Source organism: Balaenoptera ricei, chromosome 20 (genome assembly GCF_028023285.1).
Source record: "Balaenoptera ricei isolate mBalRic1 chromosome 20, mBalRic1.hap2, whole genome shotgun sequence".
NCBI lineage: Eukaryota > Metazoa > Chordata > Mammalia > Artiodactyla > Balaenopteridae > Balaenoptera > Balaenoptera ricei.
This window is the reverse complement of record NC_082658.1, coordinates 37,814,405-37,839,125: the sequence shown is the minus strand read 5'-3', so window position 1 is coordinate 37,839,125 and position 24,721 is coordinate 37,814,405. Positions and strand designations below refer to the sequence as shown.

The following is a 24,721-nucleotide window of genomic DNA, read 5'->3' as shown; positions in this document are numbered from 1 at the left end:
TCTCTTGCTGCTTTCTCCTGGGTCTCCTTTTTCCATCTTTCTTACTTAAGTGTGATTCTTAAAGAAAAAGCCTTAAATCCTCTCTGAATTTAGTGGTCCTGTATCAGTGAGAACTTCTACAGATTTCTTGTTGGGATTGAATTATTTTGGTTCTTTTTTATTAGTAGTTATCTATAAAGGCATTCACGTACAGAGTGAAAAAACTGGATAGCATTTCCTTGGTTTGGGAATCTTAACATTACTCCAGGACCCTGACCCTGGTCTTTAGGCTGATCGAGGATCAGCTAGCATAAGCAGTTCTCTCAAAGCCAAGAGACTCAGCAAACATTTAGCAGACACCCACAAGTCTTACAAGCACCCACATTCCTTGCGCCATTAAAAATTCTTCCACCCCTTCATGATCAGCTAAAGACAAAAGCATTCTTGGACTAATTGCATTGTATTTTTGCTTTGCTTTTCTTCAACATACTAAGTGTCACATAATGCATACACTTGCATGTTGCCATTAAGTTGTTGTCTAGTTGTCTCATGTATGTTTTATTTCCCCCAGCTACATGGTAAACTCTTAGAGAGCGAAGACTATGATCATAACTTTTTGACACTTTTTCCAAGATACTCAGTATGTTAGTACATACACACCTTAATAAATGTTTATGGATAAATAAGTACGTTCATGGAATCCTTGGCAGGTGGACTACGTAGCTTAGATCTGATATGCACTGTGGTCCTCCAATCAGATTGGGCTTATTTCCAAAGTAGTGACTTCAAGGGTTCATGCCCTTTCTACCTTCTTAATGGAAAATTTGGAGGGAAAAATGCAAGGACATAGGACAAATACTTCATCATTCTTAATGGAAGTAGTTGTTTTATGAAGTGCTTTGACTCCTTTTAATTCTCAAATGTTATTAGCCTTATTTTGGGGTTTGAGGAAATAGGCTCAGAGATGTTAAAGTGACAGGCCCAGAAATTGAATCTATGTTTTCTAGTGACAAACTCCTGTTTATTTTATTACTACATTGCTTTTCTTTTTTTTTTTTTAAAGACAGCCTTTTTCCAGTGGGGAGGTTGTTGGGGGGAAGATAAGTCTTTGACCCAAGTGATCACCACCTGTAATGTCCACCTGATGCCACCAGGGTGTCCCATGGTGCTGTCTTTGATCCATGTTCTTATCCGAGTTGATGGGGGCTGTTTCAAAGCTGGTGTTAATCTTGTCAGAGTGGCCATGGCCCAGAGCCCAGCAGCAAGAAAGTGGGTCTTTCCAGTGTGCAGTGCACAGCTAGCATCAGAGAAACTTTTGACCCTCTCTGGTCAGGCTGGCCCCACAGATGGATAGCAGGTCAGACAGTGGCCAGAGCCTGGCCAGTCACTCTTACTAGGCTGCAGCCCCACAGACAGCATAAAAAGATTCTGAGAATGGGTAAATGTTTATAAACATGCATTTGTTTTGTTAGCTGAGTATACACTTACACAAATTTGTATTAGCAAAATAGATCCGATACACAAAACTGGATTGAATTACTTTACCAGTTTTAAAAGCCAGTGCATGGTGACTTCCCACTTTCCAGTTAACAGTAACAGTCTAGATTATACTTAGCCCTGAGCATACAGCCTCTTAAGCATTAGTTTTGATATTCAGCAACCCTAGTTGACAATCTTCAGCATCAAAGCTATCCCTTATGTGAGAACCAATGAGGTGCAGTCTCATTTAGTATTAGAGCAAGTAGCCCCTTTAAAATTTTCCTTCCCAGTGCTCTTATAAGCACTTTGTATAAAAGTCTTAACTGTTCTATAATTATTTCTTTTCAAATTTTGATTTTTCTACTGGAGGAGATTCTTAAAAGTATTCCAGTGACTGACTAGTACAGTTCCTGGCGTTTAATAGATGCTTGATAAATATTTGTTTACCGAAATAGGATAATAGTTATGGCACAGTTCTACTCATGAGCCATTTTTCTAAGGAGAGAATCCATATTAGGAGGTCTTTGTTTTGTCTTCAAATTGATTAGAATCCATTATGAACTAGGAAGTTAGTCCCTGGGGTGTCCCGGCTGGCCTTTCAAAACCTTGAATATGTCATTCTAGGTTGGAATTAGCACAGCCTGAATTTGGGCTGTATCTGCTGATTCTCTTTAGGTATCATCCGTGCAATATCTTTAGGACCAGGTGTTTACCAGGGCTCTTAGAGCCACCTGGAGAGACTAAATTAAACTTTACTGATTGGAGCTCTTGGACTTGGGGGTGCCCTTTTCCCTCTCCCTTCCCTGTTTCCCTAGGTAAGTCTCCATCCCAAAATTCCTGCAGTTTTAAGGTCACTGTGGAACAAATCCCAAACCTACCTCTAGTAGTCAAGGTTTCCTTTCAGTTTTTGCAGCTCTCCTCTGGGGAGATGGCTAAACACAGATTGTAGTACCAACTTGGATCCTTCCATATGCTTTGCTTAAGTGATCAGAGTAACTGATCTTTAGCGAAATGAACTTTTGTATAGGACATATATGGGGGATTCCTAAGGCTTCATGAGTTTTGCTAAAGGTACTATTTAGGTCCTGGACAAATTACTTTAGGAATAAAAGTTGTCAATTCTGATGCAAACAAAAAAATCCTCTTGTCCCTGAGAAACATAACTAAGTATAACTAGTCATTTAAATAATAAACTAGTTATTTATTTAATAAATTTAGTTTTAATAAATTGGTCTGAAGATATTCTTCCATATGTGAAGAATAAGCATATTATGCCTTTTCCATCTAAAGTGTAAATCACTAAAAGGCAGAGATAGTGTGTATCACAACCCCCAGGATTCCTGTTTCTGGGATTGCCTTGTACCTGATGCTAAGGGAGCATTTTCACCGGCTTGAATTGAGTACTTGCCATCTGCTCTCTGAGCATTCGCTGCTGAATGAAAGGGGAGAGAAAGTGAAATGAGAGGTTGGGTGGGGGGGCAAGGAAGCTGGAAAAATAAGAGGTGGGAGCTGGGGAGTTGGGGGGCACTTATGTAAGGTCAGTAAAACAGAAAGCTAGCAGAGGACAGTGTCAGGCCTTGGGGGTAAAGGGCTAATTCTGTCAACTAATTGAGTAGAGCCATGTGTGCTTTGTTAAAGAGACTAAAATTACTTCAGAGAAAAATCTAGATTCTCTGAATCTGACCCATCTTCCTGTGTACCATAGTAAATTGTTCATCAAGTCAAAATCTAGGAATTGTGGTCCTCTTTCTTCAGGTCTAGCAAAGAGCTTACTGCCACTGCTCAGGCAACCAAGGGTGAAATGCTTCAAGTAGTATTTGTGGATAGCTGGTAAGCTTGATGTTTTATTCCCCAGCTTAAGGAGTAAATGCTGAGTACAGCTGTTGTCCCTGTGTAGAGCTTTAACAACCAGCTTGCCAGGTTCCCTGCACCTGCTTACATGCCTGGATCAGATAAGTGACTGTAGAACTTTAGGCAGCTTCTAGTTCAGAGACTTTGGAGTCAAGAAACATCCTTAAAGAAGCAAATCTCTCTCCTGGAGCCTTAGCCAGATCTTATGCTGTTCTGACCTTGTGTTGCCATCTCTTGGCATTGCTGCCTAGAATGGAGCAGCCTACCTAAAGCTTAGGCTAACTAGTCTTGTGATGTCACATCAGTGTCTTAGGTCACCACTGTTCATGTCCCTCACCCAAGGAACATACTACATAGGTTCCTCAACACTTGTTTCATTATTTCCTGTTTCCTTCACTACAAGGAATGGAGGGATCCTCAGTCGAAGATCATATTGACCCAATGAGGCTTTTTGTTTTATCTAGGCCAATGAAAGGGCGAGGAAGGAGCACCAACTCAGAAAGAGGGAGCCATAAGATCTGCATGTATTAATATGGTAACTCTTTGGAGACTTCTGAGAAACAGAATCCTATTTGAACTCTGGACTATCCTCAAGTCTGATAATGAAGAAGAAATTGAAGAGATGTTTCTGTTGGGAGTTTGGGTAAAGAATATTCACTTGATATATGTAGTTTTTGCCCTGCCCCACTCTTCACAAGAACATTTGGACAGGCATTAACAAGTACTAATTTTTATTTTTTTATTTTTTTTTTGCAAATGAATCATTTTTCTGGTAATGCAGATGGCTACTAGCACAATGCTGTTTAGTGTCATTACATCCCTCTTTTTAACCAGTGGAATATATTTGGGGTGGAGGCTATAACCACTGAAAAGAGCTTTTCCTTTGTACAAAAATAACTGCTTGTGTAAGGATTTAATTTATGTTTTTGACTATTAGCATAATGTAACTGAACTAAGCTTTGTAGTTGTTGGTTCAGGCCCATGAAGTTTGCGTGACCTGTTAAGTGGCAACTTTTTTTCAAGCTCAGCCATTACCCTGGACTTGGGGCATCTGAGGGCAGGGAGGAACAGGTGTCCAAAGGAGAAATGTTGGTGCCTGAGAGTATGTTTTCCAGTTGTATTGAATTTCTTACTTGGTGTATTTTTGACCTATCTTAGTTTCTTTCCTTCTTGTGTCCTATGCTGTTTTGCTTGCTATTTGTTGGATGTCCTCTGTCAGCCATTCAGAAGTTGTAAAACGGAAGGTATTTCTACTCAGATGCTTTGTGGAAGAAACTGATAGGTTAAGCATTGATTTCTGGCAGCTTCTTTCAAAAAGAGTTAAGGTGATAAATGTGTTTCCATGGCTTTGGATATGTTTTGGGCGTCTTGGGTATATGGCCCTTCTTACAAACAATAGAGTGTTTAAGGACCCTCAACTACCAGTTAAACTAAATGTCTACTAGGAAAATGGGTAGGTTTGTTCCCTGTCCCTTTGTTCTCTGTGACTATGTTCCAGCTGTCAAGGAACTTAAATAGGTATTTAGGAAAAAAAAAATTCTTCGTTGTTTCCCCTTCCTCACCTTACCAGTTAAAACAGAAACTAGTGATGACACTTTAGGTGGTAGAATTGAAACACAAACCCAGCTTCTGACCACATGGGCCACAGGCAAGTGGCTTAAGCCCTTAGTGTGGGGAGGTGGGGTGGGGAGATTACTTCTGCTTTCCTCCCAGAGAGGCTTGTTTTTGTCTCTTTTTTGGGTGGGGGGGGTGGGGGGGTTGTTGCCTTTGGTCTGGTAGAGTGTGTGTCCATTCTCCCCCATTACACTGAGGCTGGTAATACAGGGTAACATTTCTCTCTGGCCAATGTTTTTGGTATTTCTAAATATTGCAGTCTTGCTTTTTACTAGTAGATCTGTTCATTGTCAGTTCCAGCTTACTTGCATGAAGAGTTTGTTCATTAACTGCCAATTTGAAGCTGCTTCTAACTAGATAGTCTATGGACAGTTTTGGATTTGATTTGGTTTTGGTTTGTTGATTAGTCTTTCTTGGGAAGGGTAATTGACAATAGCAGAGATGGTTTCTATGCCTAGGATTCTGAATCTAATCTTAATCCTTAACGTACTCTCACAGGATTTTAAAATCCTTTCCAAAATGGGAAGGAAATATCCTGTTACTTTCTAATGTTTGCTAAAAGTTGTCCTTGTAAATGCTGATCTTGGTAGGTTTCTTCCTTTGTCATGTGTCCTTAGCCTTTTGGCCGTTTACCTTAGGGCTCTTCAAAGGAGAGGGGGATGGGGCATGGGGAAAACCTGTTACTTCGAGAGAAAGTAAGAAGAACTGGCTCAGAGCTCTTATGCAGAGTTCCTAGCCCCAGAATTAATCTAGAACCTGACTTCAGTAGCACCAATAAAAACATCTACTTAGCACCTGTTATATTCCAGGAAATGTTCTAAGCTTTTTCTACACATTTCTCATCTAATCCACAGTCCTGTCTCTGTGAGACAGGTATTTATTTTGTCCTCATTCTCCAGATGAGGAAACTGAGGCCCTAAAAGATTTAAGTGACAGGTTATACACACTGGGGCAGGGGAGATGGGAAAGAAGAAACTGAACCGGGTGGGGAGGGAATCTGAATTTTATTTGGATGGATGTAGGCACATATATTTTTTGGGTTAGACACCAGACATTTCAGTTATACATCATATCTGGAGGTAACACCATTGATTCATTCACTGAAAGTTGTTTACAATAATCAATATGAATTTATTGTCTTCAGACATTGCTAGTGTTTTGATTGGACCCCAGTGTAGTCTGTGGAAGCAGGCTTGAGGAGGGGTTCATTTTGTTTGTGGTTAAGGATTTTTTCTGTCCTAAGAATGGAATCTTTGATCTTCCTAATTTCATTGTATTCCTCAAAACAGTTGGAGCTGATTGTTTTTGAGTACTCATTCCAAACTTTTGGATATTTTCTCTGGAAAATATCCTAAGATTTAAAATTTCATCTGAATTTAAAAGGTTGTTAATTTTTCTTTTTAAGGGGAAAGAAAAATCGGAGCAATCAGGAATTCTGGTTTCATCTCATGGATAGAGATAAAAATTAGCCATTTACCTAAGAAAAGTGATACTTCTGAATCCCAGCTCTTCAGTAATGAGAACTGGCCTGTTTTTACTTGACCTCTACTTTGTGGTAGTGGGGAAACCCCTCTCCAGAGGTTGTGAGGAGGATTGCTAGAGAAAGGTTTTCTAGATCCCGGGAAAAGAAGTTCAAGAGAGTGCGGCAATATTGTCAGTAGAAAAATGGTTTTCATCAAGTACTAGTCTTACAATCCTGAAACTTCATTTTCACCACAGTTTGAAAGGCAGCAAAGTAGGAGAGGCTATACAGGGAAGGGGAAAGACTGAGGAGATGTACTACAGAGACCTGGAAGTGAATGCGTTAAAACAGGAAAGAAGCAGAGACGCGCATTCATTGAATGAAAACAAAAGAATACCCAGTGTCCGAGGTCAGAGCAAAAAGGTTTTAGTTTACCTAGTTGATTCCTTAGGTTTACATCTTAGTTCTCTCCTTATCTTGTATGTATATATAAACTTAGGCTTCCTGAACCATTTTATTTCTCTTTCCAAAAGAGACTAATGGACATTTATAGGAGACATAGGGGCCACTGTAGCAGTTTAGCTGAGGAATGTAATCAGAAACTATTCATCATTTTCTGTCCCCTCCTGTCTTAGGCTGACTGGTTCCCTGATGTGTTACCTGCTTCTGCCACTGATCCAAACTGCAGAACTTCTCATTCGTTCCCAAGGCCTCCAGGCAGTGTCCAGTAGGGAATCAACTCTAAAAGGAACCAGACCAACGTTTGCCAGCCCCTTCATTCTGGTGACTGAGGGAAGAAAAGTGTGGGAAGGGGGTATATATGTGTAGTCGATGGAAAGGAAACACAGACTGTCAAATTACTATACCTCTTCAGTTTCTTTTACCAATAGAATTCTTCAACCATATTATTTTTTATTGTGTATGTATGGGGGAAGTTGGAGATGGTGACCTTGATTAGAATGTGATTTAAGAGGAATAAATGGAGGGAATGAGATAAGAGACAGTCGGTTATGAAAGAGGTTGAAGTCTTGAAATAATGTGACCATCTGTGGAATTTTTTAAAGCCAGCGTTTGCAAAAATATCACTGATAGAGGCTGCCTCCTCATTTCCCGCCACAGGAGACTTCTTGGACTGGAGGCACTTGTTTAATAACAGCTTGTCTGTGATAGAAAATGTTCAGGGCATCATCATACAAAGTTCCAGTAGCAGTGACGCCTACACGGAAGACTTGGAACTGCAAACAGAGGCTGGGGTCACCTCAGTGACAACTGACGCTGTCCAACCAGAAGTTCGATTCTTGTTTTGGGGGGTGAGGAAGTAGACTGTACTAAAGCACTAAAACAATTTTTTGTCTGTACTTTCTCTTTAATTAAAAAAATATATTTTTTTGGCGGGGAGGGGGGTGTTCGGTAGAATTTCACATCATATCTGGAGTTAAGAAGAGGATGGGGAAGCTCAGCCCTTCACCCAAGAATAACCCAGTAATGACACCTCTACGCGTGGGAAGTGTTTCCCTCCGCACAGGGAGGATCTGAGGCTGCACCCCAGTGGGATTCCCTGCTTGAGCTGGAAGGCCACTCAGAGGTAGATGCGTATCCAGCAAGAGTGCGGAAGGTTTCGCTGGGATGAAATACCAGAGGGGAAAGACTCCAAGTCGAAGGGGCTTCCCCCAGTTTGGAGGTAGGGGCTGTGCTGCGCGAAAGGAACTGAAGAGCCCGGGCGCCACCGTGGCCTGTGCCTTCCGCTGAGGGCCTGAGAAGGACGCGATGCTGCCGGGCACCGGGTCTGAGTCACGGGAGCCGGCCCGGCCGTGCCCAGCGAGCCAGCGCCAGACCCTGGCGTCCTCCATCTTCTCTCCTGAGCTCCCCCTGTTCCAGCTGCCTGAGCCACGGACCGCAGCACCACACACCCCCGCGGGGGGGGACGCCGCGCCCCATCCCCGCCCCCGGCCCCACCCCAGCCCCCCCGCGGGGGCCCTGACCCCACCGCCCGCGGGCACTGGCTGAGCTCCGAGGCGGCGAGCGGGCCGCGGGGACGCTCGGGAGGGGTCCGGGCCCCTGGGGGCGGCGGCGGCCGGGTCGGGGCTCCCCCCCCGCCCGCGCTCGCCGCGGCGGTGGTGCGTCCCGGAGGTTACCGGAAGTGGCCGCGCTCGGCGCTGCCATGTTGAGGAGCCGCCGCTGCCGCTGCCGCCGCCGCCGCCGCCGCTTTGTTGTCGCCTCCTCCGCCTGAGGAGGCTCCCCGAGCGGGGGGAGTGGGGAGGAGGGGGGTCGGCCGCTGCAGCCATGGAGGCCAACTGGACCGCGTTCCTGTTCCAGGTACGGGGGGCCCCCCCGGGGGGGACACGGGGGGGACAGGGGGGCCGGGCCCGGGGCTGGCGGGCGGGCGGGCGGGCGCTCCTCCTCCCCTCCCTCCCGGCTCCGCTCTCCGGCCCGGCCTTAATCCCCCTTTGTTTTTCCGCCCGCCCGCCTCGGCGGAGCGGGGCTGCTGAGGTGAAAGGAGGCGGCCTCACGGGGTGCGGGGAAGAGAGCAGGCCTCGGGGTGACCCCCGGGCCCCCCAGCACACACACACACACACACACACACACACACACACACCCTTCCCTCCCGCCCTGAAGGGGAAGGGAGGAGGCCGGTCGCTGTCACCACCCGCGGCCCAGAAAAAGGAGGGCGCCGGGCCGCTGGATAGCGCGGTCCGCTCGGCCACGGCGCGCCGGGCCCGGGCCCGCACCGTGGGGTGAGGGGGGTCCCCGGGTCCTGCTCACTTCCCCCCCCCCCCCACTTCATCCATCTTTTCGCTCGCTCTCCGTTCTTTTCACCTCCCTGTTCTCTTTTTGTGTGTGTGTGTGTTGACTTTATGACAAGCCCCCCCCCCCCCGAGTCCCCGCGAATAGCGGGTATCCTTGGGCTCCCCGCCACTCCCCCTTCCCGCCGCCCCCCTCATGTTTACCCAGTTGGGGGGTGTTGTAAACGTGTATCCCCTCCCCAAACTTTTTCGTTGGATTTACGTGTTTTCATTCCCAAGCCTGTGCCGAGCCTTGGCAGCTGACACCCTCTCCCTCTGTCCAGCTCTCCCGCCGTCCCATTCAGCCCGGGGAATCCCCCAGCCGGGGGTGGGGGGGTGGCGGGGGGGCCGGGACTCCGGGAGGCCCCACCTTCTCCTGGGGCGCGTTTCTCTCTCGTCCCACCTCTAGCGTTTCCTCCAACCAAGTGGGGGAGACGGCCAGTGGAGAGAGCAAACAAAGTCCGCTTACAGAGCCCCCAGATGAGTCATTCGTGGGGTGTTGGTCTTCACTTTTTGCAAGAAACTTGAAGGTGACTGTAGCCGATGCGTTGGCAGTCCTCTAGCCCGCCCATCTGAGGTGGGGACCCCTATTTGGAAGACCTAGAACTTATTTTTTCCCCACTTCGTTTCTGTTTGCAAACGAAGCACTTAGTGGGCAGTAGTAATGAGCTCACGGGGAAACTTAGGAACCGGAGGTTAGGAAGCTCGTCACTTTAAGTGCGTTCTTCCCGCCTGAGTTATTTTCCTTCTTTGAATAACTTCGTGAAATCCCAAATGCGTAGCTTGGGCGCTTGAGACCTTTTGGAACTAACCAGGAATGGATGCAGAATTTTCAAAAAAAATCCTCCCAGCCACTGGACCCATCCCAGTGGAGTTAATATAAGGAACTGGATAATTCAAACAGTGCCTACTGTTTAGAGATGGTTTATTGTTCTAAGACATATTCTTTCGAATGTGGTCATTTGATTTTTAAGTAATTGAAATATATTCGGGCTTCTGAAAATTGAACATACCCAAAATTACGGAATTCACTAACTTGGCCCTTATTGTGATCTAGTATTGTTTTAACAAGTGCTTTGATGAGCTTGATAATGTTGAACATACCCAAAATTACGGAATTCACTAACTTGGCCCTTATTGTGATCTAGTATTGTTTTAACAAGTGCTTTGATGAGCTTGATAATGTGATAAGTCAACTTAAAAATGCATTGGAAAAAAATGATATATAACTCGCTTGCATCCAGATTGGTGTAAAGGTGGCAAATGCCCTCTCTAGAAAAAGCTTTCAAATGGTCATTTTAAAATATAGGACTAATGGGCCACTGCAGTGATTTTTCACTTGAGGAATGATTTAGATTAACCATATTAAACGTGCTCTCAATGGAGATTGAAAAAAAAACGAGAGTTCTTTATGTAAAGGAAAACCCTGTAACTAATTTTTGGAAAACTAGTTGAAAAATCTTTTGGAATACTTTTATTATTCTTTTCCTGGGGAAAGCAAATGCCAAGCATTTAATGATCAACTGTTTAATTAGATTTTATATTATTTAATTTTTTTCAGCTATTAAAATCTTTTTTCCCACCTGATGGAGAAGTGTGAAAGCTAATATTTGATCCTGGGCTTGGCAATGTGTGCAGTGAAAATTGTTGGAAAACTTATAATTTAGAGCCGAGGACAGTTGAATGGGTAAAGAGAATATTTCAGTCTTTTCTCTGGAAAGGTATGAATAGACTTACTCAGTTCCAGTTTTAAGTAATTTTCACTGGGGAAATGGAGAGTTAAACTCTCTCATTTGTTTCCTGGATCATCCTGTTGAATTTATATTTTAAAACAATTTAATACCTGCTTGCTTTCCAAATAACCTGGTGGAAAGTGAAAGCCATATCTGTTAAAATGTTTGATGGATGATTCTCCTAACAGGACATTCAAGATATGACTCACTGATGCCAGTTTCCTTCAGTACAAAATCTTTTACCCTCTGGCACTGGAGATTTCATGGTGCCATATTCTACCACCCCGGGTGATGAAATAACATTTCTGTTTTGTTTTTTGCCAGCCCCAGAAGAGGAAAGCTTGGGCAGGGTTAAAAAAGCCTTGCAGTTGAAAGAGATGGGAGATAAAATTAAAACTTTGGTTTGGTGATGCTAGTCAAATAAAAGTCTACCCAGAAGTTATATATTTTTAAAAATCACTTAACTGAAGGCAGGCCATGGTTGTTATTTTACTCTGTCTCTCCCCCAGAGAACAAGTTGGGGAAACCCAGTTCCCCTCTTAGAAGGCTTCATATAGAAGTGTGGGGATCCTAGGAATCCTCAGAGAGTGATTCCTGTAGTGGGCGAGGCATTCTACAGCATTTCACCTGAGAAGCAGGGACCTGGTGTGACCCTCCTGTGAGAGTGAGCTTCAGCAATGCTGTAAAAATACTTTATGTTGCCACAGACATCTGAATTGGTAAAATGGCAGTAAGTGCTTTTAGTACTCCATCGAACTAATGGTTGTTTAGAATTGAAAAATGCCTCTAAACACTATAAGTCTGAACTTTGTCCAGAAGATTTGCTTTCCCTATTATCTGATCTGTTAGCCTTTGAAATTGTATATCTTGAGCTATCTTCAGCTATTAACCGTTTGTATACTATACGGAAGCTTGGGCATCCTACAGCCAGGTTGGAAAGGGGGTACGATTAGAGTCCAAATTCTATAAAGTTTTACTAAAGTCACTTGGGTAGACCCTGACAATTACAGGAGCTCCATAAATTAAATTAAAAGTGGACTGTAATTCAGTATGAGCCCTAAGTCCAGAAAGATACTCATAAGTAAGCACACAATTTCTATGAGTACTTCCAGGACTCAAAGGAAGATTCAGTCAAAATTATTAAATTGAAAGTGATAAACTCTGGATATGACACCTCCTGATGATTTAGGGAAGTCTGGTTCTAGGCTTAGCTGTTGTGCTGCTATCAAGTAAACATGGAGCTGTGTGTGGTAATGTTCTTATTCATCAGGAGAGGAGCTCTGTGTGTGTTTGTCTGTCTCCGTATTTTTTTACTTAATGGAGTGTAATGTAGAACTTAGATTATAGAGTGAAAAGGGTAAGTAAGTGTCTGGAGTGTCTGAGATGATGGGATGGGCCATTCCTAGGACATTGTATGCTTAAAATATTTAGAACTCTTACCTCTGAGTGCATGTATCCTTTTAGGATGACAAAACTCAAGCATAGGGGCTCGAGCTCACTGTCAAGAGTTTCAAAAATAATGTTGATCAAATACAACATACTAGGAAGAACTATTTCAGGAATTTTTTTCCATCATTTTCTAAATGTTTATCAGTATAGAGGTATGGAGAATTTTGGAAGAATCAAAACCAAGTGAGTAACTACTCATAAATACCAAGAACCTGACCCACAATGAAATTTTGGTTTCAGTGCAGCTAAAGAAAATTTCCAAGCAGTGTCCAGCTCCCAGTTTTGGAGTGGAAAAGCACTTTATAACAGCAAATGTCCAATACTTTAACTAGCCCTACAACTGCTAGAAGAAGATGAAAATGAAAGGAATTTAAATTATTTATAGTTTGTTTTCTCTTATTAGTCTGAGTTTAGGGTTTGAACAACTAGTGTTGCTAAAGGATGCAGACTTCTAGTGTAAGATTAAATGAACTGAGAAACAATTGACAGGTGTTTGCTGGGGGCTCCCTTCACAGACGCCTTCCAGGATGATTAATAGCAGATTCCATTTCAACCAAATCTTTTAGTAGAGTTAAGTGAAAACTTTAAAAGTAAATGTAACCACTAGCATATGTATTCAGAGACCTAGATTCCTTGTATTACTTAGCAACAGCCTCTTTCCTCGGTCACTGAGAGTTTCTGATGGAAGGGGAGAGACATCTATTTTCCTAGGTAAAATAGACAAGTAGATGATTACATGTCTATATGTGTATGTGTGTGAGTGTGTGGCTTGTGCATTACTGCAGTAAGGTACTGTTAAATAGTTAAGTCTGGAGTGTAATTTTTTTGACAAGTTATTTAAACTTGGTTTCAGCACTGACAGACTAATGCAGACTCATTTCATCAGCTGGTATGTCCCTTATGAACCAGGGTGGTGTGTAGTTTAGTCAGCTGTTTGAAAGCAAGATCACTGTCAGCAACTTACTCGCAGAAGTTTTGTGTCTGTGCAGTGATTTTAATGCTTTGTATTGGGAGCTCTGAGAGTAGCTAGGTGGTTGCTGGATCTCTGCTGCAGAGAGTAGCTTACAGGCTCCTTGATTGTTTCTTCTGGTCTCTATTGTCTGGTCTCTATTGTCTGAAGCATGTTGAATTTTGAAGGTCATTGTGAGAGGCTGAATTTCTGAAGTGTAAATGTTTGGTTTTAGGCCCACGAAGCCTCCCATCACCAACAGCAGGCAGCACAGAACAGCTTGCTGCCCCTCCTGAGCTCTGCTGTGGAGCCCCCTGATCAGAAACCATTGCTTCCTATACCAATAACTCAGAAACCTCAGGCTGCTCCAGAAACATTAAAGGATGCCATTGGGATTAAAAAAGAAAAACCCAAAACTTCCTTTGTGTGCACTTACTGCAGTAAAGCTTTCAGGGACAGCTATCACCTGAGGCGCCACGAGTCCTGCCACACAGGCATCAAGTTGGTGTCCCGGCCAAAGAAAACCCCCACCACGGTGGTTCCCCTTATCTCCACCATCGCTGGGGACAGCAGCCGAACTTCGTTGGTCTCAACCATTGCAGGCATCTTGTCAACAGTCACTACATCTTCCTCGGGCACCAACCCCAGCAGCAGTGCCAGCGCCACAGCTATGCCCGTGACGCAGTCTGTCAAGAAACCCAGTAAGCCTGTCAAGAAGAACCATGCTTGTGAGATGTGTGGGAAGGCCTTCCGAGATGTGTACCACCTCAATCGGCACAAGCTCTCCCATTCGGACGAAAAGCCCTTCGAGTGTCCTATTTGTAATCAGCGCTTCAAGAGGAAGGACCGGATGACTTACCATGTGAGGTCTCACGAAGGAGGCATCACCAAACCCTATACTTGCAGTGTTTGTGGGAAAGGCTTCTCGAGGTACTGCATTTTGCTTTGCTTTTTTTTCATTATGGTGTCAGTACGATCTCTGTGTGATCTGGAAGGTTTATGTGAGAATAGATATTTGCAGGCCTGTGTTATTAGAGGAGATTGGTGACAGATAAAGTATTACACCTCCAGGTCTAACTCCAGTTTGGTGTGGCTGACAAGTGGTGACATAGTGATTAACTTATTATTTCATTTAAGAAGTGCCTTGGTGGACTCAGGCCTTCTTTCGGCACATCAGTACTTCTTATCACTGCGAAACCATTAGTTTTCAATTCATTTGGGTGGCTGGACATGAGATTCACTGCACAAATCAAAGAAACATATCCTGGAAGTTGGGATGACCTTGGAATCTCTTAAAACTTTTAAGAGAACGTTTTTTTCCATTTTTCTGTGGTTACTAACATTTCACTAATTTTCATTTTTAAAGGCTTTTAAAGTTAATGTAGTAGCAGTTGTCTCTGGCAAGTGTTAGGACTAAACTGGGTATTTTGTAATTGTAAAGAATCAAGACCTAATATGATTTGATGTTGACTAGGAGAGAAAATTAACAGGTAAAGGACTAAGACTTTTGTTTATGGTAAGAGAGGTAAGGAGGCTTGCACTGGGGGGTGGGGGAGTTGGTAATTCTGCTAGCTTTCTTTAAAATGTCCCCCACCCATATCTGCCAAGCATGTAAACATCACAGTAAGTAGCATTTCTCTATGTGTGTTCCATTACATCTTCTGTTGAAACTCTCTCTTTCACAGGCCTGACCACTTAAGCTGTCACGTAAAACATGTCCATTCAACAGAAAGACCCTTCAAATGCCAAGTAAGAGTTAAAATGACTTATCCTTAGTGTAGCACTTAATGCACATTATCCAGAAGGTCTGAGCCAGTCAAATCTCACCTTTCTTGAATAGTCTTAAAATCACTGACTTGAGTAAATGTGGTCCATTTGAATTCTGGTTTTATAAAATATAAATGACAGCTTCTGTTTCTGTGAGGCAAGATCATTTAAAAATGTAAATGTTGTTTTTGTTAAGCTACATTTCGTTTTCCTTGGGCAACAGTATTTATTGTTATAAGAAAAAAAATTTATTGTCTTGCAAAGGTCGTTGTTTATTTGAAATGAATAAATGAATGAAGTGTTTTAAATTAACTTCTGGGCTGATGATTGAGGTTGTTCTAACTGTAATCGAAGAAAATATGAATTTTCTCCCAAATGTTACCCACTTACTGGATTTTTGTCTGCTATCGCCAGATTGGAGCATTCTCTAATAACATAAGTTGTGGTAATGAAAAGGTTAAGAATCTTGCTAAATGAAATGACCGTGTTAGGCGTCAGTAATTCTGGTTTTTTGCTGGAAGTCTTTTTGTGCTCCTTTCAGTTAAATTTGTTAATGACTGATTTTATTAAGTAAGTGATTTGAATTCTAAGAAAAATCCAATTGGAGGAAGGAAGCTAGTGTCATTGAGTGATTACCTGCCATGAGGCCTTGGGCCAGGCTCTTAATTCACCAGTAATTTTGTGAGGTAGGTATTATTTTCATTTTACAGATGAAATAAATTCAGATAGGTTAGCTAACTTGCTGAATATTACATTGTTTAGTGAGTCAGGGAGCTGAATTTAAATCTGGGTTTAACTGACTCTACAGCTCACATCTTTTCACTACTCTGTTGATATTTTTTTTCTTCCCCTCAAAATGTAAGTGTCCAAAATTCACCAGGTGTTTTATTGTGAGTACAATTCTAGGTAACACATGCAATTAAAATTCAGCTAACTCAGTCTGCTTGCTGACATGAGTAGGGTAATACCTAGAATATAACGTACTTTAAAATGAGTAGAACAGGATAGTCTATATTTAAAAAAAGTTTTCCTCCCTCATGCAGACGTGCACTGCTGCCTTTGCCACCAAAGACAGACTGCGGACACACATGGTACGCCACGAAGGCAAGGTATCCTGTAACATCTGTGGGAAGCTCCTGAGCGCAGCATACATCACCAGCCACTTAAAGACACACGGGCAGAGCCAAAGTATCAACTGTAATACATGTAAACAAGGCATCAGTAAAAGTAGGTGACACTTCAAATTGTACTTCTTTTGCGTTTCAGATTGATGGAATCTAGATTTTTTTCTATAATATATTGAAGATATTTTCACATGTGTTCTCAGGACTATATTAATGTTCACCTTACTTGTTTCCTTCTGTTACTAAAGTATGCAAACACGCATCAATGGACGGTGTATATTAGTGTTGGAAATACACTTTACGTACATGTATACAGGCAACAGTGATAAACTCTCCACTAATTTTGCTTTTAATCCTGTACTGTCTACTAATAACGTCCATGTTAGAAGAGCACAGTTTCCCTGCAGCTGTTTTTCAGTGTGTCCCTTCTTCTGTGGGGTTTGAATAAAAAGCTTTAGTGTGTTAGGATTGTGGCAGCAGAAGCCATACTAGGAAGCTGCATCTTATGCCAGGCAATTTTAACTGTTGTTATTTAATGTTAGGAAGATTCTCAGGCATGAGTGCCCCCTAACTCCGGATAGTATTAATAACATGTCCTTCATAACCTAAAGATAAAAGCAGTGTTACATAATTTTACTTCTCAAACCCAAATCTATAGAGAAAAGGGATAACGTACCCGTTTGAATGTTTAAATGCTTTGCTTACCTTAAATTCAGAGTTGAAAAGATAGAATATTCCGGGGACTTGTGGATAAAATTCAATACTTGCATTTACCCAGGCTTTTTTCTAAGATCTCCCTAACCACCAGAAGAAAGTGTTTTCCTAATTCTGTATTCTATTATATATGTACTTCATGCAGCAGAAACATGAGATTCTCAGAATAGGTGGCCAAAAGTGAATGGGAAAGAATGGTTAATGTGTTTCAATCTCATTTGTTTTTGCTTCTTTGTAAGTACATTGGATTTATTATCTAGCATGTCAAACTTTGTTAACTTTACAGAAATTTCCTTTTAATGTACATCGTTGTGGTCAGGTAACTAAGTATGTTACATATTTTGATGAGCATTAATTATTCCATGCTAATATTACCCAAGTTCCATTCTAAAAGATGCTTGCTTTTTAATGTAGCAAAGAATTCTTTTATGTTGGTTTTCCCTAACTCTCTGGATTTTTAAAATTTATCTATTTTGACCAGTAGAGACACAGCAGCACAAAAGATGTACTGTAGTAAAAAACTATCCGGTCAAATGATAAAGATCATAGAGGCATGAGGAGTCAAAGTATCTAAGTTCGGATTTTGAAAAAATAGCCACACTTTTTCCAGGTAAATCTAGCATTTCTGTCTTTGTCTTTGGAGCAGCGTGCATGAGTGAAGAGACCAGCAGCCAGAAGCAGCAGCAGCAGCAGCAGCAGCATGTGACAAGCTGGCCAGGGAAGCAGGTAGAGACGCTGAGACTGTGGGAAGAAGCTGTCAAAGCGAGAAAGAAAGGTAAGACGAGGCGTCCAGTGCTCACAGCCTGGCTAGTGTTTTTACCTAGTGTGCAAGTAACAAAGTAAAACAGCCACAGCTTAGAGAATTCAGCTTCGTGGAAACGCTTTTATGCTAGGAAATACCTGGTAAAGTTATTAGCAACAAAGCTTCCAAGCTTCCAAATAAGTTTTTTTTACTAGGAAATAAAAATTCTTAGTACTTCTTGTCAGGTTCTTTCTTCTGACTTAATTTTGTTACACATTTGTAGCCAAATTTGGTCCTTTGCTATGTATGCTCAGAGTTCCTTTTTACGTTCATTTTTATGTCAACCTCCGTGCATTAAAGGCTCCTTTTTGTGTTTCTAAAATAGTCCCACTCTTAAAGGTAGATGAAATATCCTCATGTGTACATAAGTTCATTTTCTTACAACTGTGTTATTTTCTGCTCTTTAGTGTTCTTTCTGAATTGTATTATTTATTACATATTTCAGACTCTGTAATGCTGATGTCTTTTTTTTCTTGGTCTCACCCTTAATCTAATTCAGTCTGTCACTGGGGCTGGCATTAGCTTAACATGTATGTACTTCAGTTGTTAGTGACTTTACTGTAATTGTTACTAAAACTGGGAATGGTTTGCTTTTCTCTCATATATACCTTATAAAGAAGCGGTTGGAGTATCAGTTTTCAGCACCGTTTTTTAACTTAGTAGTTGTAGCTTTGGCTTCTGGACTACTGTGCAGCTATTTCAGTTAAATAATTTTGTCAGTGTATCATCAGCCACAGGACAGATTCCTAAATTCCGTTTTTCCTTCCCCACCCTTGTCATGTCTTACTGTTTTATTTTAAATTCATAAGGAATCCCCTGCATGTAGGCTCTGCTGTAATTCCTTTGCTGTGTAGTTTCTTCCATCCTTTGCGTTCATGTAGTGCAGCTATTCCCTTCCTCAGATCCCTTCTAAACATCCTGTACTTGGAAAAAGATAAAAGGAATAGCTTTTCCATGTATCTACTGGCATTGGAGGAAAAGAATGCAGCAGCTCAGATAGGCTTTCCGCTTTGCCTCAGGTGCTGCTTATTCCTGTCTTCCAGATGAATATTTGTCATTATTTTGATAAAATGTTTTGTGATAAGAGAAGGGGTGGAGAATGGCGGGTAGGGGAGAAAAATTTATATGTGTGTATGTGCCGTGATAATTGCATAGTGGGTTGAAAGCATATTATGAAGGATGTTTTGCTCAGAGAAGAAGTAAAAGTGTTTAAGTTACAGAAAGGGATAGGGTTAGATTAAAAAGAAAACGAAGGGGAGGTGGGGAGATGGCACACCCACCAAGTAAGTGAAAGCTTACTTGGTGAAAACAGGAGGAGAATATTTATAGCATGCTACCATCACCTCAGAAGTGAGTTGGTTTTCTCCCTCATTCTTTTCTTCTGCACTCTTCTGTTTGGTATTGTATTTCAGTGTGCTTGCACAATAAGACTCAGTTGTTTAGCTCATCTTCTGATCTGCATGAAACAAAATGCTATTGTAATCCCATTTGTTGCATGAATCTCTTTGGAAACGACCACTGTTGTTAGAAACTTCTGTGTTCATGTTAGTAAATGTCACGTCTGGGGGGAGGAGAGACTCCTGACCTGACAACCTGAACTTGAATCAGCACGTCCCTTTTAAATATTGGGCTTAAATAAGGTAATATAAGTTTCCAAACCTGGATGACAATCAGATCATCATCTCAGGAGCTTTTTAGATAGATAAATTTCCCAGGTTCCATCTAAATCTCACAATTGAATTTCCTGGGAAGCAGTTTTTTTCAAAAAACCTCCCTAGATAAATGATTTTGATCATCAGCCAGGTTTGGGAATCCCTGATATAGAGTATGGAACAATGCCAAGGTTACATCATGCTGATCAAGGAAGGGCTGCTCATTGACTCAGGGGTCCACCTGAGGTGATTTGACCATGCGTGGCATGCGGGCAGACCTCCATCTTCAGTCTCAAATGCATTTCTCCGTTTTGACAGCCAAGTCACAGCCAGCACCCCCGTCTGTCTTCTTACTGCACTTTTCTGACACACCAGCAGGTGGTGCTGAATTTTGTTGAGGGGTGGTGTAAGGGGTGTCACCTCTGAGGGAAGTTTTCCTTAAGAAGTGCCCAGGCTTTGCTGATAACAAGGACCACGGTCCCCCAACTCACTGCAGGGTCTCCTAGCCTGGCTAGTCCCCCTTGGTATGGCGGGTGGTGTGTGGAATACGTACAGTTAAATGACACCAGGCATAAAGTAGGTGATTATGTTAGCCTCAGAAAGAGAAGAAGAAACGGGAGTGGGGAGGACAACATAAACCTACTGAGGGATACTTGTTCATTCTAAACAGCGTTAAGAAGCAACCAGAAACAACAGGATTATTTAACTAAAATGATTTTCCTAAGACCAAAATAAACAGATGATATTAAAACAGCTTGTTTATCCATCCCTACTTAATGGATTTTTAAAACCTTAACAGAATGTGGCTTCACCTGTGAGAAGGCTTTAGAGTACATAGCATCGAGGACACACACCTCTCTCTGCTAGTTACAGTGTGCCTTGTGAGAAGATTTTTCTGATGATCTGTTATTGTGTAACCATCTGCCCAGCTCTGTGTAAACAAGCTCTTCTAGCCTGGCCTGTGGGTGCTTGGTTCTTCCCGGGAAAGTCTTTAGAATTCAGAGGAACTACATGGAAGTGGTAGTGAGAATACTTAGCCCTACTTGATATCTCTGCCCCCCAGAGTGCCTTGCAGAAATTACCTGATCTTCCAGCATCACTGTGAGGTAGGTAAGTAAATCTAAACTCCAAACCAAAAGCACCAAGACTAAGCCAGTTGCCTCAGTCTTGTGAAAGGCACAGCATCAGAAAAGAGGTCTGCTCTCATGCTGGGATTCCTGGCCCCCAGTCTTGTGCTCAGAAGGATCCTCCCTTCCTGTTGACCACAGGGTGGAAAACTATAATTTAATTTATTAAATGTTTGTCCTTTTTAATTAAAAGAAGTTGATTCAGAAACTGAACTGTGTTCACTGTTTTGAGAATCTAAAGGCCATTTTGTCTTCTTATTTTAGAAGCTGCTAACCTGTGCCAAACCTCCACGGCTGCTACGACACCTGTGACTCTCACTACTCCATTCAATATAACGTCCTCTGTGTCGTCTGGGACTATGTCAAACCCAGTCACAGTGGCAGCTGCAATGAGCATGAGAAGTCCAGTAAATGTTTCAAGTGCAGTTAATATAACCAGCCCAATGAACATAGGGCACCCTGTGACTATAACTAGTCCATTATCCATGACCTCTCCTTTAACACTTACTACCCCAGTCAACCTCCCCACCCCCGTCACTGCCCCAGTGAATATAGCACACCCTGTCACCATCACGTCTCCAATGAACCTGCCCACGCCTATGACTTTAGCTGCCCCTCTCAATATAGCAATGAGGCCTGTAGAGAGCATGCCTTTCTTACCCCAAGCTTTGCCTACATCACCACCTTGGTAAACAGTATTATAAAATCAAAATATGGGTTAAAGTAAATATTTACCAGCAACTTTTAGTTTATTAAAGCAAAAAGTAAACCATGAAATTGGGAGATTTATTACATTAGTTAATAATAGTGTAGTAGCATTATTCTCCAATTTGGCTGGGATTGTTCAAAGTAGGGTGTGTATGTCACTTATCACTGGACCACTTTAGTTTAATCAGAAATTCCTTTTAGCTGACAGCATTGCTTAAACAGGATAGTAGTTGGCAAGATGAAACGCCGGAATTAAAACCAATCATAATAAAACAAAACCCATTTCAAAATTAAAAAGCAGCATTACTGTTTCTGATCCCAAGAAATCATTTTATTCTGAACACTAGCAGAACTCTTCTCCCCATATATACAAGGTGGATGGCTGATCTTAACCTGTTCTAAATCCACGGATTGAGAGCTAGTGTAAAATTGTCTGTGTTTATTGTTTTTATGAGTAAATACATGCATTGTCATAATAAAATGCATTTCAGAGAATATGCATTTTACCTTTGGGAATATGTTAATTTCAGGCAGCATTCCCTATGGGAAAGGTGATACCAGCTCTGATATGCAAAGCATATGATAATTTATCATTCTATCTTCAACATATAATAGGGATTGTGACCTGATATTTGGAGATGTAAATATTGCTCAGCATACTAATCCTGATGGAATATAGCATTGTAGTTGACTTTTTTAAAAAATTTAAAAAAAAAAAACAAAATATACACATTGTGTTTTGGTAAGAAAAGGCCGCAGCTGACAGAGGAGAAGTCAAGTGTGCGGACAGGCAGACTCCTAACAAACAGAGGCCAATGGGACTCCTATCCAGGGGTCAAGGAGTACTTTGGAACAGTTAAAATATATTGCTTTAATTGGAAGACGCTGGAGGCACTGGGATGTGATATGCCCCTCTCTCTCCCAATCAGAGTCTGTTGATATTTCAACAGGGAAAGGTGTGTTAGTTGCTCACTAGAGTTTATGTCTTATATTAAATTGTATACAGTTTTTATTCTAACCACTAACTAGGTAGTATGCCCCTTCAGAACAAGCAGAGTGTATCTTTTTTTTAATTTCTCCTTCTGTTTCTTAATCAAGTATTGTGCAGATTTGTTCAACTTTGTAAATATGGACATCACTTTTTTTTCTTTGAGAAAACACTTGTATCAGCTTTGTCGGGTTTTCAGGGAGACAGCTGTCTGCACTCCCTGCAGAAATCCAGCAATGATTGTGCACGTTAAGACATGTGCTTTTTATTTCTTAGCAGGATGTTTTATCTCTGTACATAAAGTAGAAACCAAAAGCTAGGGAGACAGATACTCTTTACACCATCATGCCACACATTAATGTTTTTAAAGCATTGTGTTTTGAAAAAAAGTTACTAAAACCAAGATGCTGTGATTTTTTTTTTTTAAGTTGCAATATGTTTTTGGGTTTTTTTCCTTTTTTTAATCTTGCAGTTAAGAGAAATGGACATTAGTTGTGTTAATCTTGCAGAATGTTTGCAGGACTGACTATCAAACTGGATGACTTCCATTTATACCCCACTGTGTCAGTTCAAGCATCAAAATACCTTGCATCAGAGGCAGACTTCCTACATCAGGGACAGGTATCTGTGTGTCATTATACAAAACAGTTCGAGGGGGTTGAACTACGTAGTAAAAAAATGAAATAAATAGTACTTAGTGTAAAATAATTTTATAAATGATCTTTTGTACTTTAGGACATTAAATTGTACAACTTTTGTATATATAAAAGCTTAGGAACTTTCTGTTTAGCAGGAAGGCAACACATTCCTACACTTTTAATGTATATGTTTGTTATAATGTCCATGTAAACATGCCCTATGTTTGTGCCTTTTAATTAGTTTGTCTCAATAAACAAAATGTAGAGAAAAATATGTAGCTATGACTTTGTTACAACTGTTCCTATCCACAGTACCAAAATGGTTTGTTTTTAATATGTAGAGCATTATGTGTGGACTACTGGAAGGACTCGTGTAGGGAAGGCCCAGGCGTGGCCCTGCTGAGGCCTGGATTGGGCAGGTCGTGGCCACATTTGGAGGAAGCCAACGTTTCCTGGCATGCAGCCCCAGGACCGGGTTCTGGCTCTGCCTGCTGGGACCTGCCGTCTCTCTCTGGCTGGGCTGGCAATCACAATCCTCTATGATTGAGACGGCCCTGGCTTCCTCCACAATGGCCCAAGGAGCAGTCCTCAGTGGGGGCAGGTGTGGACCCTACCCCCAGGCTAGAGTGTGGTCGTCAGAACCCTGAAAGTATTAGTTCTTTAAAAAAAAAAAAAAAAAAAAAAAAAGATATATACTAGGAATGATTGCTTTATCAGTTCATTGTATAATAAACAGGAGTGAGACTTCATTGTATGACCAGTTAAAATGATATTTTGTATGCATTCTTTATTCACCTTAAGCTTGTCTGCAATAATAAACCCATGTCGTGTCTTCTTTTGGGAGGGAGAGAGTTGGCAGGCTGGGGGTGGCAGTGAGCCACTGAAAGCAGGGGCCGAGTAGGTTGTGTGGTGAAATTCTCCTGTCTTGGAACTGGAATTGAGTTTTGATGCTGATGAACTGATTCAACCAAGTGTTGAAGGCACGACGGCCACCGCTCACGAAAAAAGCAGAGAGTTTGTTTTTCTCTTCTGGTTGTAACCTGGTTGAGAGCTTCCCCTTTATCAGATTGGCAGCTAAACAGTTGTATTAGATCATCCTCAAATCTGACATCCAGCCTGTTACGCTCTAGGGCTCGCTGCTTGGCCTACATTTGCCTTTTATTGTGTATCCATTTCCCTCCTAAGGTGTGCTCCTAAACGAAGGTTTCTATGTAAGCAGATGGATGATTTTTCCTGTCAATACCAGCACTGTATTACTAACATGCAAAAACTGCAGATTTATTTTGACAAATTAAAGTTAACCGGTCACAAATGTTATGATGGATTGCTTAATACCTCAGAAGCTTCACCATTTCGCCATGATGATAGAGACATTTTTGAAGCACTGCTTCTCCAGGTGTACACATCTTGATATTGGGCTGGAGAGAGAGGGAAGGACTAACGTCAGGCCGGTTTGACCACTGAGAAGGGAGAGTGGAAATGCACCAGACTGGCTGCAGTAAGAGAAGTAACCTCTGCCAGTCAGCTTGAGTAAAGCCCAGAGCAGGTGGGTTTCAAACATTTCTTTGCATGCTCTAAATCCAGTTTCTTTACTTGAAAAGGGTTTTAGGCCGGGTTGCCTACCCATTTATGTTCAACTAGATTCATCAGATGTCTACTGAGTACCAACAATGTGCCAGGCACTGTTAGGCACTGAAGGGCATACAAAGGTGATTAAGACACGGTTGCTGCCTCCAAGGAGGCTAAGAGATGACAAGTACCCGAGTGACAGTACCACCAGACAGCACATCAAGATGGATCTGACACCAGTTTTAAAGTTTTGGATACCTACATCTGTTTCATATATAATTGAGGCTTTCTAAACTTCCTCTGATAATTGCTTTCGTCTCTTTATTGACTCAG

At 41.9% G+C, this 24,721-nt stretch overlaps 1 protein-coding gene across 5 annotated transcripts; it reads left to right on the top strand.

Moving 5' to 3' along the window:
* Positions 1 to 8,446: 8,446 nt before the first annotated feature.
* Positions 8,447 to 24,131, top strand: VEZF1 (vascular endothelial zinc finger 1). Of its 5 annotated transcripts, XM_059908121.1 has the most exons (7): positions 8,447 to 8,701; positions 11,411 to 11,631; positions 13,535 to 14,229; positions 14,985 to 15,048; positions 16,092 to 16,293; positions 17,548 to 17,679; positions 20,750 to 24,131. In XM_059908121.1, exons 2-7 carry the CDS (start codon positions 11,626 to 11,628, stop codon positions 21,175 to 21,177), a joined length of 1,527 nt encoding a protein of 508 aa, XP_059764104.1. In that variant the 5' UTR covers positions 8,447 to 8,701; positions 11,411 to 11,625; the 3' UTR covers positions 21,178 to 24,131. The 5 variants fall into 5 exon arrangements, with proteins under 5 accessions (XP_059764104.1, XP_059764100.1, XP_059764102.1 ...); XM_059908117.1 differs by lacking the exon at positions 11,411 to 11,631 and having other exon boundaries at positions 8,448 to 8,701; XM_059908119.1 differs by lacking the exon at positions 11,411 to 11,631 and having other exon boundaries at positions 8,449 to 8,701; positions 16,110 to 16,293.
* Positions 24,132 to 24,721: the final 590 nt, after the last annotated feature.

What these genes read in the sequence shown, in the direction of transcription:
- VEZF1 (XM_059908117.1), top strand. Translation starts at nt 8,669, where the DNA reads ATGGAGGCCAACTGGACCGCGTTCCTGTTCCAG. An exon ending in GGACCGCGTTCCTGTTCCAG is followed by an intron (nt 8,702 to 13,534) that starts GTACGGGGGGCC and finishes GTTTGGTTTTAG; the next exon opens with GCCCACGAAGCCTCCCATCA. An exon ending in TGTCAAAGCGAGAAAGAAAG is followed by an intron (nt 17,680 to 20,749) that starts GTAAGACGAGGC and finishes TTCTTATTTTAG; the next exon opens with AAGCTGCTAACCTGTGCCAA.